The 15,547-nt window shown below is 44.5% G+C and overlaps 2 protein-coding genes across 2 annotated transcripts in view; one reads left to right on the top strand and one right to left on the bottom strand.

Annotated features, from left to right (window-relative positions):
• Positions 1-1,160: 1,160 nt before the first annotated feature.
• On the bottom strand, positions 1,161-4,565 carry LOC140915229 (uncharacterized). The gene is made up of 3 exons (XM_078853914.1): positions 4,028-4,565; positions 2,509-3,912; positions 1,161-1,292 (listed from the first exon to the last, which is right to left on the bottom strand). Exons 2-3 carry the CDS (start codon positions 3,517-3,519, stop codon positions 1,161-1,163), a joined length of 1,143 nt encoding a protein of 380 aa, XP_078710040.1. The 5' UTR covers positions 3,520-3,912; positions 4,028-4,565.
• Positions 4,566-10,452: 5,887 nt separating this feature from the next.
• SUCLG2 (succinate-CoA ligase GDP-forming subunit beta) overlaps positions 10,453-15,547 on the top strand; it is a 236,092-nt gene continuing 230,997 nt past the window's right edge. Inside the window, exon 1 of the mRNA XM_073351050.1 lies at positions 10,453-10,585. Within this exon, the coding sequence (XP_073207151.1) occupies positions 10,502-10,585 (84 nt within the window). The 5' untranslated portion in view covers positions 10,453-10,501. The remainder of the gene's footprint in view (positions 10,586-15,547) is intronic.

Raw genomic sequence — 15,547 nt, 5'->3', positions numbered from 1 at the left:
CCAGGCAAATGGGTAGAGCACACACCCCCTATTTACTTTTAGGAAGAAAAGAAAAAAAAAAAAAAACCTCTGGGTTGGAAGACTGTGAATTTCCCTGCAGGAGTTAAGTACCCTGCCTCCAGGCAAGAAAACCTGCAATTCACAAGATAATCCCCTTTTGTCTCTGCTTGGCCACAAAGCAGAGAGAAACCAAGCTGCTTTCAGTTTCAAAGCTGCCTTCTGGACTTCCTAAAAATTCCTTTTTAAAATCTGTATTTCTAGTTCAAAAAATCTCAACTGGATCTCAAAATGATTTCAGGTTAATCCCACCACTGTGCCACCATGTCAAGGTTCCTCCCCCACTCTGAACTCTAGGGTACAGATGTGGGGACCTGCATGAAAAACCTCCTAAGCTTATCTTTACCAGCTTAGGTCAAAACTTCCCCAAGGTACAAAATATTACCCCCGTTATCCTTGGAATGTCCGCTACCACCACCAAACTAATACTGGTTACTGGGGAAGAGCTGTTTGGACGCGTCCTTCCCCCCAAAATACTTCCCAAAACCTTGCACCCCACTTCCTGGACAAGGTTTGGTAAAAAGCCTCACCAATTTGCCTAGGTGACTACAGACCCAGACCCTTGGATCTGAGAACAATGAAAAAGCATTCAGTGTTTTACAAGAAGACTTTTAATAAAAAATAGAAGTAAATAGAAATAAAGAAATCCCCCCTGTAAAATCAGGATGGTAGATATCTTACAGGGTAATTAGATTCAAAAACATAGAGAACCCCTCTAGGCAAAACCTTAAGTTACAAAAAAGATACACAGACAGAAATAGTTATTCTATTCAGCACAATTCTTTTCTCAGCCATTTAAAGAAATCATAATCTAACACATACCTAGCTAGATTACTTACTAAGGGTTCTAAGACTCCATTCCTGTTCTGTCCCCGGCCAAGACGACTACAGACAGACCCTTTGTTCCTCTCCCTCCTCCCAGCTTTTGAAAGTATCTTGTCTCCTCATTGGTCATTTTGGTCAGGTGCCAGCGAGGTTACCTTTAGCTTCTTAACCCTTTACAGGTGAGAGGAGCTTTCCCCTGGCCAGGAGGGATTTCAAAGGGGTTTACCCTTCCCTTTATATTTATGACAGCTTCTTACAAGTCTTTGAGGGGAAGGTAGTCACAACTTATCAAAGAGTCCAGCATCTGAGAAGTCATTTTCCTTCACTAGATCCCACAACTCAGATCTTAACACCTTTCTGTAGTCAGAGTCCTCTGTTGTCTCTGACAGAAGTTCAATAAAATTGTCTCTCTACCCACAATATTGAGAGTGTTCAACATTGTTGGAGCAGAGTGTTTTATACCTATAGCGACAGGTTTCAGAGTAACAGCCATGTTAGTCTGTATTCGCAAAAAGAAAAGGAGTACTTGTGACACCTTAGAGACTAACCAATTTATTTGAGCATGAAAGCTCATGCTCAAATAAATTGGTTAGTCTCTAAGGTGCCACAAGTACTCCTTTTCTTTATACCTATAGCTTATCTCTACTGAAAATCCTGAACTCTCCTTCCTGCCTTATTATATGCTAGGCCCTTTGCAAAAGATAATAGTACATTTTTTTCAGAGTAACAGCCGTGTTAGTCTGTATTCGCAAAAAGAAAAGGAGTACTTGTTGCACCTTAAAGACTAACCAATTTATTTGAGCATGAGGTTTCGTGAGCTACAGCTCACTTCATCGGATGCATACCGTGGAAACTGCAGCAGACTTTATATATACACGGAGAATATGAAACAATACCTCCTCCCACCCCACTGTCCTGCTGGTAATAGCTTATCTAAAGTGATCATCAGGTTGGGCCATTTCCAGCACAAATCCAGGTTTTCTCACCCTCCACCCACCCCACACAAATTCACTCTCCTGCTGGTGATAGCCCATCCAAAGTGACAACTCTTTACACAATGTGCATGATAATCAAGTTGGGCCATTTCCTACACAAATCCAGGTTCTCTCACCCCCTCACCCCCCTCCCAAAAACCACACACACAAACTCACTATCCTGCTGGTAATAGCTCATCCAAAGTGACCATTCTCCCTACAATGTGCATGATAATTAAGGTGGGCCATTTCCAGCACAAATCCAGTCTCTATTTAAGCCTAAATTAATAGTATCCAATTTGCAAATGAATTCCAATTCAGCAGTTTCTCGCTGGAGTCTGGATTTGAAGTTTTTTTGTTTTAAGATAGCGACCTTCATGTCTGTGATTGCGTGACCAGAGAGATTGAAGTGTTCTCCGACTGGTTTATGAATGTTATAATTCTTGACATCTGATTTGTGTCCATTTATTCTTTTACGTAGAGACTGTCCAGTTTGACCAATGTACATGGCAGAGGGGCATTGCTGGCACATGATGGCATATATCACATTGGTGGATGTGCAGGTGAACGAGCCTCTGATAGTGTGGCTGATGTTATTAGGCCCTGTGATGGTGTCCCCTGAATAGATATGTGGGCACAATTGGCAACGGGCTTTGTTGCAAGGATAAGTTCCTGGGTTAGTGGTTCTGTTGTGTGGTATGTGGTTGTTGGTGAGTATTTGCTTCAGGTTGCGGGGCTGTCTGTAGGCAAGGACTGGCCTGTCTCCCAAGATTTGTGAGAGTGTTGGGTCATCCTTTAGGATAGGTTGTAGATCCTTAATAATGCGTTGGAGGGGTTTTAGTTGGGGGCTGAAGGTGACGGCAAGTGGCGTTCTGTTATTTTCTTTGTTAGGCCTGTCCTGTAGTAGGTAACTTCTGGGAACTCTTCTGACTCTATCAATCTGTTTCTTTACTTCTGCAGGTGGGTATTGTAGTTGTAAGAAAGCTTGACAGAGATCTTGTAGGTGTTTGTCTCTGTCTGAGGGGTTGGAGCAAATGCGGTTGTATCGCAGAGCTTGGCTGTAGACGATGGAACGTGTGGTGTGGTCAGGGTGAAAGCTGGAGGCATGCAGGTAGGAATAGCGGTCAGTAGGTTTCCGGTATAGGGTGGTGTTTATGTGACCATTGTTTATTAGCACTGTAGTGTCCAGGAAGTGGATCTCTTGTGTGGACTGGACCAGGCTGAGGTTGGTGGTGGGATGGAAATTGTTGAAATCATGGTGGAATTCCTCAAGGGCTTCTTTTCCATGGGTCCAGATGATGAAGATGTCATCAATATAGCGCAAGTAGAGCAGGGGCTTTAGGGGACGAGAGCTGAGGAAGCGTTGTTCTAAATCAGCCATAAAAATGTTGGCATACTGTGGGGCCATGCGGGTACCCATAGCAGTGCTGCTGATCTGAAGGTATACATTGTCCCCAAATGTGAAATAGTTATGGGTAAGGACAAAGTCACAAAGTTCAGCCACCAGGTTAGCCGTGACATTATCGGGGATAGTGTTCCTGACGGCTTGTAGTCCATCTTTGTGTGGAATGTTGGTGTAGAGGGCTTCTATATCCATAGTGGCCAGGATGGTGTTATCAGGAAGATCCGCTTCCACTCTTTTCAGCCAATTAATTTCTTTCATAATTACTGCACATTTCCTTTTTATATAAATGTATATAGTCTGACACCAAAAGGCTGAGGAACTATTACTACTCCATCTGGTATATCCACTTTTGCTGTAAATCTAAAAAAAGATTGGTTCCTTTCAATCCTTTTTCTCCTTCTTAGCCAAGTATTTTCTTACTTTAAAAGACTTCTCATGTTGTTAAACACCTCATTGCATCTCTGTTCATAATTACCAAAATCAAAGCTTTTATGCAGCCTAACAATGTAAACTTCTCTGTAGTACCTGTAGCCCCAATGTGGCAAACTGGATGATGATGGCAAGAGGAACAAAGATTGTTGCACTATTCCTTTGTTGAATTGCTCCATTTCATACAGCTCTTTCAACAAATGCGGGGGAGGTTAGTGAAATCTGAAAGACGGAAAGCAAAAAGGTATCTAAATGCATGCTGGTGATCTATCTACAGCAGGAAGTATAAATTATACTGTGATTGACTCAAGACAGTGCAGGCAAGACTCCTACCTACCCAAAGCATCCTGCATTAAAAGAACATTTCCTTCCAAGTACTACTCTATTTCATCCAGGTCCTTCCTTCTTCCTTCACCTTCTGTTTTCATGCTCCTTTTTCTGTCCAAAATTTTATGCCCTTACTTTAGTACTGTTTAAGTTAATATATCCCTTCATCCACTCAGTCACCGCCTGACCATATACCATACCCTGTCTTATTTAGGGCCAGTTTGTGCTTAGACTCATGCAGGGATGCTAGGGAAAGAGGGGTGAGAGAGAGAGTGCAGGAACCAGCCACAACTCATATCTTGAGCTTCTGATAAAAACTGTTTTCTACCTTCATCCTCTGTAACTGCCCTTATTTACCAGCTGCTTCTTATGTTAACGATGTTCCCTACTCTTTGTGCCATTAGCTCTCTGTTCTTGCCTCCCCTTTCACATTGATACAGTGAGTAGTTTGACAGGACTTACTATAAAGTCCTACCAGAACATGTCTTAGTGTTATCTCCTTTTAATATATACTTACAATGACTATGCAGGAAATATTGTAGAAATAAATTGCTTTCAACATTTTGCTGTGGACACAGATACAATCATAAGGTAACGGGTACACAGAAATCTTTTTGCATGCTATTATCTAAAATACCTTGAAGAAGGGGTTAAAATTAGTCATAGGTGACAGCCATCATATTATCAGCGATCAAAATGAAAGCATGACAGTCATATCCTGCTCACTTTACTCACAACAGTAGTCCCACTGAAACCTATGGGACTAATAATGTGAACAAGGAAAGCAGGATTTGACTTAAATATGCTTCATTACAGAATAGAGAACTGTTATCCATAAAAATATAAATGCTTTGTGCTTCATTGCGGTAATACTGATTTTATTCCTGATATGTATCAGCATGAGCTCAGATATGTTATTTAGAAAAATAATTTTTTTTAACAAACTGCCATTCAGCTCTCCTGGCTATAATGAGTTTATATTTGTCAAATGGTTTTATGTTTAAATGAAAAGTTCATGATAAACAACCTTTCTGAACTGCAGGATACACCATCCACGGGCTGGCATGACATTCATCTTTAGCAAATAGTTTGGGAGGTAATCTATGTGGATATGAAAATGAGCACATTATTTCACTATTAACAAGTACTGCCAAGTTGAAGAAGAGGAAATGTGAGAACACCTAAGATTGTGTTTTTCCTTACTAGTTATGATACAAGGAAACTTTAAAAAAAATGTTTTAACATTAAAACTATCAATCATTTGGTCTGAATAATGATTTGTGCAGTGATGCCTTGCAACATGTTTCTTTAGACCTTGTTTAATCGCAAAAACATTTATCGATTGCTTCACACTAAAGAAAATCCAAGCACAAAAGCAAAAGCTTTGGACCAAAGTCTGTTTTTTGTTGTTTTGTTTTGTCTGGCAGAGATACAAGAAGCCAAGAAGAGTTTCCCTAAATACTGTGAACATTGGACTGTGACGCAAGGTAGGTGAAAGAGGCAAGCTTTTGAGCTTACACAGAACTGATCTTCAGGTGTCTGTGTACGCTCAAAAACTTGTCTCTTTCCCCTACAGAAGTTAGTTCAATAAAAAATATTATTGTGACACTCTGTACCTCAGAGTAGTATCCTGGAACCCCCATATTCAACGCTATCATATAATTATATGTTTTGTACAGAGTATGCCTTGTGAGGTATCCCTTTACAAGGTATCACTTGATCTTTTGAACATTAATATTCTGTTGGATTGTATGTGCTGTCATTATATGTGAGGTTAGGATGTACTGCTGTATATGTTACTGAAATGTGTTGCGAGAACACCCACAACCAGCCTTTCAGGTACAACGATGGAGTAGCCAGACAGTGGTTAATGGCTCATCAATACCCACCAAAGAAAGAATTCACAATCCCAGAGACTCTATGCAATGGGGACTTCTCAGAGAGAGCACATATGCAATGGAGACTGACTCCCATGTCACAGCATAGATATTTCCAGCCAGCTTGAAGAAACTATAAAAGACAGGAAGTGACATCATCACTTGGCCTCTCTCCCTCCCCTCCACTCAACACCTGGAGGAATATCTGGAGGACAAAGACTTTCAATGGGGGGAGGGTGGTCCCAGGATGGAAAACAGTCCCACCCTGTCTATTGAGGATCTGTAACCTGTTTGTACCATCTGCCAGGGTGAGACACTGCTTGATTCAAATCCTGTTTAGTTTGTAGAACTTAGACTGCAAATTTATTTTTTTTCTTAAGTAACCAACTTTGATCTCTACACTTGCTCCCTATAATCGCCTAAAATCTATCTTTATGTAGTTAATAAATCTGTTTTATATTTTACCTAAAAGTGTGTTTTGGTTGAAGTGCTTGGGGATCTCAGCTAAGTTTACAAGGCTAGTGTGTGTCCACTCCACATTGAGGAAGTGACAAACTGGATAATGAACTTACACTGGCCAGGCTTCTGACCAGAGCAAGACAGTACAGTTCTGGGGTGCAAGGCTGAGGAGCTGGGGGGAATTGGCTGGAGTCTCTTTACTGAAGGTTCATGAATGGCTAGGAGAGCATTCATGTAACTCAGTTGAGTGCGCCCCTGCCTGTGCCTGTGGATGGCTATGCAAGTGCAGTGCCTGTCAGAGGCTTGGAGCTTGACATCAGCATCACAGTGAGAGGCAACCCAGGCTGGTAAGTTTGGGAGGGCTCAGCAGTACCTCAGTCCAGGCTGCACTCCAGGTACCCCATCACAATTATCTCACCCACCTTGTCTAATATCGTGGGACCAACATGACTACAACAACACTGCAAACTACACAAGACAGATGCAGATACGTTTGAACTCAAACCTACAACTCTTACTCACATGAGTAATTCCACTGACTATTCACCCAAGTAAAGACTACAGGATCTCACTGTTTGAAAGCTTCAGCATGTGCTCCCCAGAGCAAATATGAGGCAACCGGGAGTGTAGGAGTCCAGACATGGTCCACCAGTGACTATGCTCTGTTGGCACCAAGCAGGACTTCTGGGTGCATTACATGGAGGTAAAGCCTACTGCTTTAGAGAGAGTTAGGCCTAATCTTCCCTGGCTCCTGTGTAGGTGCATGGGGGTTAGGTGTGAAAAATGAAGATCTCTACCTCTTCTCCACCTTCCTTATATCCTGCACAGGGGCATCTAGAAGTCAGCCCTTTGAACGAGACTGGATTTTTGCATTCCCTTTTTCTGTTTGGTAAATCTAAGCAATTTAAAAAGTGCAGTGTAGACACTTCTTAACTATTTATATTTCTGTGTGAAAGTGTTCTTCAGACCATCAAATGTTATTGGTATATGCAACCCACACATATTGTCTGAGAGTTTATTTATCTGCTATATATACATATAATGCAGAGAGCCATAATAATTTGGGCAGCTGGATAATGGTGTGTTTACAGATTCATACTCAAGAAACAAAAATAAATTATATTTTTTGTCATAGTACTGAATACTGTACACAATACTCTGCAAGAACAGGCACATGCTAGTTTCTATGTTAATTCTGAGGACTGCACATTATAATACAGTCAAAAGCAGCATCTTCAGAAGCTTTATTTAAGTATATTACAGTATTTCACTTAAATATGGGTAATAGCTGTTGAATTCCAGCCTTGCCAGCAGCTGGGTTATTCTGCAATTGTAGAATTTTTGTAAAGGAAGTGCAATGTTGTTGGTGTTAATAAGAATCCACTGATACACACTTTCAACCCTAACTGTTTCTTAAAGTTTTTTGTTGAAGAATATGCCTTTTTTGTCAATAAGCCTTAGGCATTCACAGCAGGGTTCTCCTTTGGCTCTCATCACATCCTAGTCTTGAGAAAAAGGGATTTGAAATCCTTTCTTCATCCCACAATTTACAGAGATTGTACCATAAAATGGGGATAATAATATTTACTTACCTACCTCTCAGGGTAACTAATGTTTATATATCATTTTGATCTATACGAGGGAAAGAATCAGTTTAAGTGACATGCATCATAAAATATTAAATTGTTATGAGAGGAGCTACTGAGATCACAAATGTGTTTTTTTGCTGTACGCAGTAAGGGCTCTAGGCCCAACACATTTCTGTATACAGTGCATTCCTGTCACATGTACAGTGGAAAGATTTGCAACATTCAGCTGGTTCCTCAACTGGGGAAAATTATTCTCAGATAGAGATGGTGGATCTGACTCTTAGCTCTGACAGTCTGCCTCTCCCTAAAGTCTAGAAGCCGAGATTTTCAGAAGTGACTAGTGATTCCAAGTATATTAATTTGTAGGTGCCCATCTGAGACACTATAAAGGGGCCTGATTTTCAGAGCACAGGTGCTCAGGACTTGTAGACAATCAAGTTTGGGTCTCAACAATGGAGGTACCCCAAATCAGAAGTCACTTTTGAAATTTTAGCCCCCAGTTTTTACTTTGTAGCAAGTATGAGGCAGGGGCTAGGCTGCACTTTGTCCTGAATGGATGATCTCTCATGCAGCAGCAGTGACAGAAGCAGCAGAGCACATCATGAATTCTTTCTGTAAAGCCAGAGAGTGCAGGGTTAGGGTGAGAAGAGTGGATTCCTATTGGGACCCCCCAAACACATCGTCCTCTGCTCCACCCAGTGATACCCCAAAACACACCACACCCCAAAACACATGCCCCTTCCTTGCACAATACCCCCAAACATCCCCTTCCCCACCCAGAGTGACACCTCCAACCTCCCACCTATACTCACCCCAAACACTCTCCCCTTGCTCACATACACTGACACCCACAAAACAACCCTCTCCCACAGACACTATCCTGTAGTGACACCTCAATACCCCTCCCCTCACAGTGACACCCCAATACACAACCCCTCCCATGACACCCCAATACCCCACAACCCCTCCCACAGTGACACCCTAAAGCCCCTCCCCCACACAGATGCCCCAAAGCCTCTAACTCAGCCCAACCCCTCCCCCCACAGACACCCCAAAACCCCCTCCCTCTACACAACCCCTCCCCCATAGACACCCCCAAAGCCTCCTCCTCTACACAACCCCTCCCCCACATAAACACTCCCAAAGCTCCCTCCCTCTGCCCAACCCCTCTCGCCCACAGACACCGCAAAGCCCCCTCCCTCTACACAACCCCTCCCCCACACAGTGACCCCCGACTTCCCTCCACAACCCCTCCCCCACACAGACACCCCCAAACCCCATTCCTCTACACAACCCCTCCCCCACACAGTGACCCCCCGACTTCCCTCCACACAACCCCTCCCCCACACAGACACCCCAAAGCCCCCTCCCTCTACACAACCCCTCCCCCACACAGTGACCCCCCCGACTTCCCTCCACACAACCCCTCCCCCACACAGACACCCCAAAGCCCCCTCCCTCTACACAACCCCTCCCTCACACAGACACCCCATAGCCCCCTCCCACTACACAACCCCTCCCCCACACAGTGACCCCCCGACTTCCCTCCACACAACCCCTCCCCCACACAGTGACCCCCCCGACTTCCCTCCACACAACCCCTCCCCCACACAGACACCCCAAAGCCCCCTCCCTCTACACAACCCCTCCCCCACACAGTGACCCCCGACTTCCCTCCACGCAACCCCTCCCCCACACAGACACCCCAAAGCCCCCTCCCTCCCCACAACCCCTCCCCCACACAGTGACCCCCCGACTCCCCTCCACACAACCCCTCCCCCACACAGTGACCCCCCCGACTTCCCTCCACACAACCCCTCCCCCACACAGACACCCCAAAGCCCCCTCCCTCTACACAACCCCTCCCCCCACGCAGACACCCCATAGCCCCCTCCCACTACACAACCCCTCCCCCACACAGTGACCCCCCGACTTCCCTCCACACAACCCCTCCCCCACACAGTGACCCCCCGACTTCCCTCCACACAACCCCTCCCCGACACAGTGACCCCCCGACTTCCCTCCACACAACCCCTCCCCCACACAGTGACCCCCCGACTTCCCTCCACACAACCCCTCCCCCACACAGTGACCCCCCCGACTTCCCTCCACACAACCCCTCCCCCACACAGTGACCCCCCCGACTTCCCTCCACACAACCCCTCCCCCACACAGTGACCCCCCGACTTCCCTCCACACAACCCCTCCCCCACACAGTGACCCCCCGACTTCCCTCCACACAACCCCTCCCCGACACAGTGACCCCCCGACTTCCCTCCACACAACCCCTCCCCCACACAGTGACCCCCCGACTTCCCTCCACACAACCCCTCCCCCACACAGTGACCCCCCCGACTTCCCTCCACACAACCCCTCCCCCACACAGTGACCCCCCGACTTCCCTCCACACAACCCCTCCCCCACACAGTGACCCCCCCGACTTCCCTCCACACAACCCCTCCCGCCCCCGGACACGCCGACTTCCCCCCACATCACCGCCAGCCGGGCAGGGCGGCGGCTCCTCCCCCGGCTCGGGGCAGCTCACGTGGCCCGGCGAAGATGGCGTCTCCCGCGGCAGCTCAGGCCCGGGCCGCGCTGCGGGGGCTGGCCCGCCGCTCCGCCCTGCTGAGGGGCAGTTTCCCGGTGAGTGCGCCCGGCTCCCTCCGCCCGCCCCGGGCTGCTCAGGGACGGGGGGCAGCTCAATGAGGGACCCCCCCCGTCCCTCTCCTTGGGGGGGGGCTGATCAACGAAGCCCCCCCCCCCCCTCCGCACTGTCTCCCTCTCTCCGGGGGAGGGGGGGGTCAGTCAGTGGGGGCCCCCCCGCCCCCACCTGGCCCCTTGCCACGGTGGGTGCTTAATGCGTGCCCATCAGACCACCCTGCCGGGGCAACTCTGCGGAGCGCCGTCTGTTCGTACCTGCCGACTGCCTTTTCCACTTCGTGCACCTGACGAAGTGGGTTTTAGCCCACGAAAGCTTAAGCCCAAATAAATGGGTTAGTCTGGAAGGTGCCACAAGGACGCCTCGTTGTTTTTACTGATACAGACTAATGTGGCTACCCCGCCGAAATCTGCAAAGTTCGCAACCCTCCGATTTCGGGCAGCGCTCCTGCTTTTCCTGGTCTCCCCTGCTGTGCTGTCAGAGGCAGCCCTAGTCCTGAAGTCAAGGACAGTCGCCTCAGATGAGGGGCGCGCAGACATGCTAGTAACCTAATGATGGCACTGAGGTTATCGGATGTTTGGGGTTATGCCCTTACAGCAAATGAGGGATGTGCCGGATTTGTCAAAAATATACAAAAACCAGGTACCTCCAGTGAGCACAGCTACTCTGAAACGTATTTTTAGTAATGTTATCATGCCTGGGATGGTGGAATAAAAATGAAATGGAAGACCACCAGATTTGCCCTTGGTGCTCTTTGTTCTAGGAGTACAAATCCTGTAGGCTTCTGTGGGAGTTGCTCTTGTATAACTAAGGGAACTGCTGGGTCTGTGATGTCCAGGGCACGCTAGTTTACCTGAGAAGGTCAGTAATTGACCTGCATGCCATAACTTTGTGAGTCTTAGTGGCGTTATGAAACAATTAATGAACTTTTTCATATAGCCTTTAAATTAGGCAAAACTTCCCTGTAAATTAATGGGAGTTTGGTGTTCACCGGGACTGCAGGATCAGGCTCAGGCTCAGGGTGTATAGTAATAGTCATGGGGATAAAATTAGACACACATTGTAGACACTTACAGTATCATTGGCAGCCAACTGCTTTATTTTTCCTTTTTATCAGGTCAGCAGCTGCACAGATATTTGCTTTGGTCCATGCTTCAGAGTATAAGTATTTTCCCAGTAGCAATGCCCTCTAGAGCTAACAAAGCATGTTTCCAGTCCTGTTCTGCTCTGCTGTGCTCTGCAGGTGTCATTCCTGGTAGTACAGTATTATGTGAGTTTTATTTCAGATAAAGTACGTTGTTGATCCTGACATCACTTAATGGAAAAGAAATACAATGTATAATCCATACAAATTGCACCGGCAGATGCCTGCACCTGTCTGAAGCTGTATAGACTTCAGTAGGGCTTAGTGGTGGGTGCAGAGATCTGTTCATGTGTATCGGTTTGAACAGTAAGACCCAGATCCATAAATGTATTTGAACTCTTAACTTCCATTAATTTCAAGGGAGGTTGGAAGCTTAAATACCTTTTGAGGATGTAGGTCTTTATGCCCAACCTTGTAAACACCGCAGGTGTTAGGGCTCAGTTCTATGAGTGGTCCCACAGAAATTAATAGAATTATTCACAGTAGTAAGCACTAGGTCGAATAGCGTTTGCAAGAATGGGGCCAAAATGGGATACAGTGCCTTCAGATAAAAAACAATGTGGAGTTTGGTGGCACCTTAAAGATTAACAGATTTATTTGGGCATAAGCTTTCATGGGTAAAAAATCCACTTCTTCAGCTGCATCTTCTTTTTTACCCATGAAAGCTCAAGCCCAAATAAATCTGTTAGTCTTTAAGGTGCCACTGGACTCCACGTTATTTTTCTGGATACAGACTAACACGGTTAGCTCTGAAGCCATCCGGGTATCTGATGTGTATGTTCAGTGTCTTGCGCAATGTGGCTTCAATATTGATCAGGGCCTCTGCATATTATTGTAATAGAAATAAAGAACAGTGATTAAAAAGGTTTTTAGTCCATTTCTTCCATGATTCCCCACATTTAGCTTCTAATTCATTAAAACATGTTTATAGGCCCCAGTCCTTCAACCACTTGTGTGTAACCTTTAACTACTGTGAATAGTTTCACTGATTTTGATGACACTACGCAGGTAGTAAAGTTAAGTGTTTGCTAAAGTGTTTGCTGGACTGGGGCCTTAATTTGTACACTTTGTGTATAGAAGCAAGGACTGTGTAGGCCCCTCTTGCTGTCTGAGATAGAGCTCTCTGTTGTCATAGTATCCTTTTGTGAGTATATTTGTACTGGAATTTAGCTCACTCCCCTGTAATCTTGGTGATTTATTTGCAGAAATGCTTTTTGTCTCGAATGAGTGTTGCGTGCTATACAAAAATGATGGATTTTTTCCTGTTGCCAAAACTGACTGCACTGGTCATTATTGTATTGAAACAGAGAAGTCATTTGAATGAATGTGGGTGGTACTGACTTTGAAATCTTCAAGAACAAACACATTTCTCTATAAAACTTAATTTTAAAGGAGCAGTATATAGTACTTAGTCTGGTCTTTTGTCATAGTTCCAGGTTTCAGAAATGGTATTGCATAGTTTTCCCAATAAAAGGAAACTACAAAACATTTCTTACACTTTAACTTTTTGTTGGTTGTTACATTTTTACGGGTGTTAGAGTAAATTTCGTAGCCTGATTCCTAACTTCTTTTCTCTTATATTTTTAATAAATTATGCAATGGTTCCTGCTTACAGAGATTATATCTTATCAAGTCCTTCAGGAAAAATAAGACATGGATTTCAGTTGTCCACAGTGTCCCTGTACAAGAGAATGCATGCCCACTCTTCTTGGAGCAATATTTATAAAGCTCTGAAAAACATGCTAGAGACCATTCTGTGACAGAATTCAATGGGCCTGCAAGATTGAAGTCTCCTCTTTTCTTGAAGGGGAGTTGGGTCCTCTGGGAGTATAGGGTGTTTTCAAAATAGTCTCAGAAACAGTAAACTAAATTTCAGCAATGAATATAAACAACGAATAATTGAGACTGGATTATTACAAAGTGCTCAAGGCAATTCTTCAGCCTTCTAGTGCAAAGTATATACTATGTGGCATATGTGTCTAGAAGAGCATTATGAATCCTTATTCTCAGGCTCAGTGAACGTGGAGAATCCCCTTCCATGGTATAATCTTGTCACGTCTCCAGGAAGGACTCCCTCTTTCATGTCTCATTGAAAATGTCAAATCATGATTTAGTGACAGGAATCACCTGTAAAAACTTGCCTTAGCAAAATTAGCAAGTTTTTAAGGGTAGCCACTGAAAATCCATATAAAATCTTCCATCATTTCTGCAAATGGAGAAAACTTTCCAACCAGCATAGTAGTATCTGAGGGTGATATTGATCCAAATAAAATTCATGTTCTGCCATACCACAAATGGATATAATAAAAATAAATTATAGTCCAAAACCAGAATTCTCACACTTTTCCTCACGGGTCTTTAGCTTCATGTAAATTATTTAAACCTTTCTTGGAGAATCAGACTGTACTTCAGTTTGACTCTTTGTAGATGACAGATTTGCCCTTGAGCTCTAGTTGTATTATGTCCAGAGGGCCTTGAACCCTGCAGGCATGTAGTGCATGAAAAGCTTGCAGATTTTCATGGATTTCCTTGTAAAAAAACAAAATGTGGAGCAAACCTTTGGCCCATTCCTCCTGTGCTAATTTACAGATACATGACAGTTCCATTGGACATTATGATAAATCTGTTATGATATGGGGAAGCAGTGGTCATTACTGCAAAAATAATGTTTTTTCCCGAGTCAGATAATGTCCGTTGGGAAATCTAACCTTAGGTAGGCCCTGATCTTGCAAGTAATTCCATGCAGATGGACCCTTGTGCCTTTAAGACAGTGGGACTCTGTGCTGGTGACCACAGCTTTATTTAAAGGCAAAAAAACTTTGCCATTCATTTACTTTCTATTCTGCTTCTATTGAGCACTTTTCAGACTGTCTTTTAGGTATCTAGTAGAGCGTGTGTGAGTGAGAGACAAAGCCAGGTGGATAGACCACTGCAGTGGGAGCTGAGAGGGACTTCTGGGTACTCATTCTGACTGTGCCACTCTGAGGATAAGGGGACACATCCTCCCTACCTTAATTTCCAACCAGTTCACCTAAACAAATGTCACCTCACATCGGTATAGTTTGAATTAATTAGCAGTTTGTAAAGCCTAGTATAAGAATAACTATTGGTACCAATCTACTTCTAATGTACTGTTTATAGCTGTGGGTAGACACAGTCTCTGGAGAATTAGTATTCATTTGTAAGAACAACTTGGTGCTCTTGGAAAGAGTTCTTGTATTGTGTAGGTATCAAAGTCACTTTCCTCCTATCACCTTGTTTTTACGGTATATGTTATATAGTAACATATTTGGTAATATTCTGCCATATCCTTGCAAAACGGTGGGTCAGCAGAAAATTTTGTTTAACCTCATTTAATTCTGTTGTCTACCAAATGACCTGCAGAACAGATGTCATGAAGAATGCTTAGGAGTTTGAGCCTGGGTCCTTAATAACCACAGTCTCCTTATATACTCATTTCTCTTTATACCCTTCTCCTTTCCTTTTTTTAGAGGGTTGACTGTCATAGTGAATTGTTGATTCCTTTGCCTTTTAGGGATGCCATTTTGTTAAATCCAGCTCATTGTTTAGTACAGTTTTGTGGTTACTTAACCAAACTCCTGCTGAGTGTCTGACCACGCCTTCAGTTGACTCTCTGAGTGCATTGTTCCCTCAGGCATCCCAATCTCTTTTTTGTAGCTTCAAGCATATACATCGCAGCTTTGAGCATATACCCTAAGGAACTACTCCAGCAAATCCACTTCTTTAATATGCTCTGTTGAAGAAGCAAGCTTCTAGCCATCTGCTGAACCCGTTTATCTGT

This window comes from Lepidochelys kempii, chromosome 7, assembly GCF_965140285.1.
Source record: "Lepidochelys kempii isolate rLepKem1 chromosome 7, rLepKem1.hap1, whole genome shotgun sequence".
Classification (NCBI taxonomy): domain Eukaryota; kingdom Metazoa; phylum Chordata; order Testudines; family Cheloniidae; genus Lepidochelys; species Lepidochelys kempii.
The sequence above is the reverse complement of the archived record's forward strand: the minus strand, read 5'-3'. Positions and strand labels throughout refer to the sequence as shown.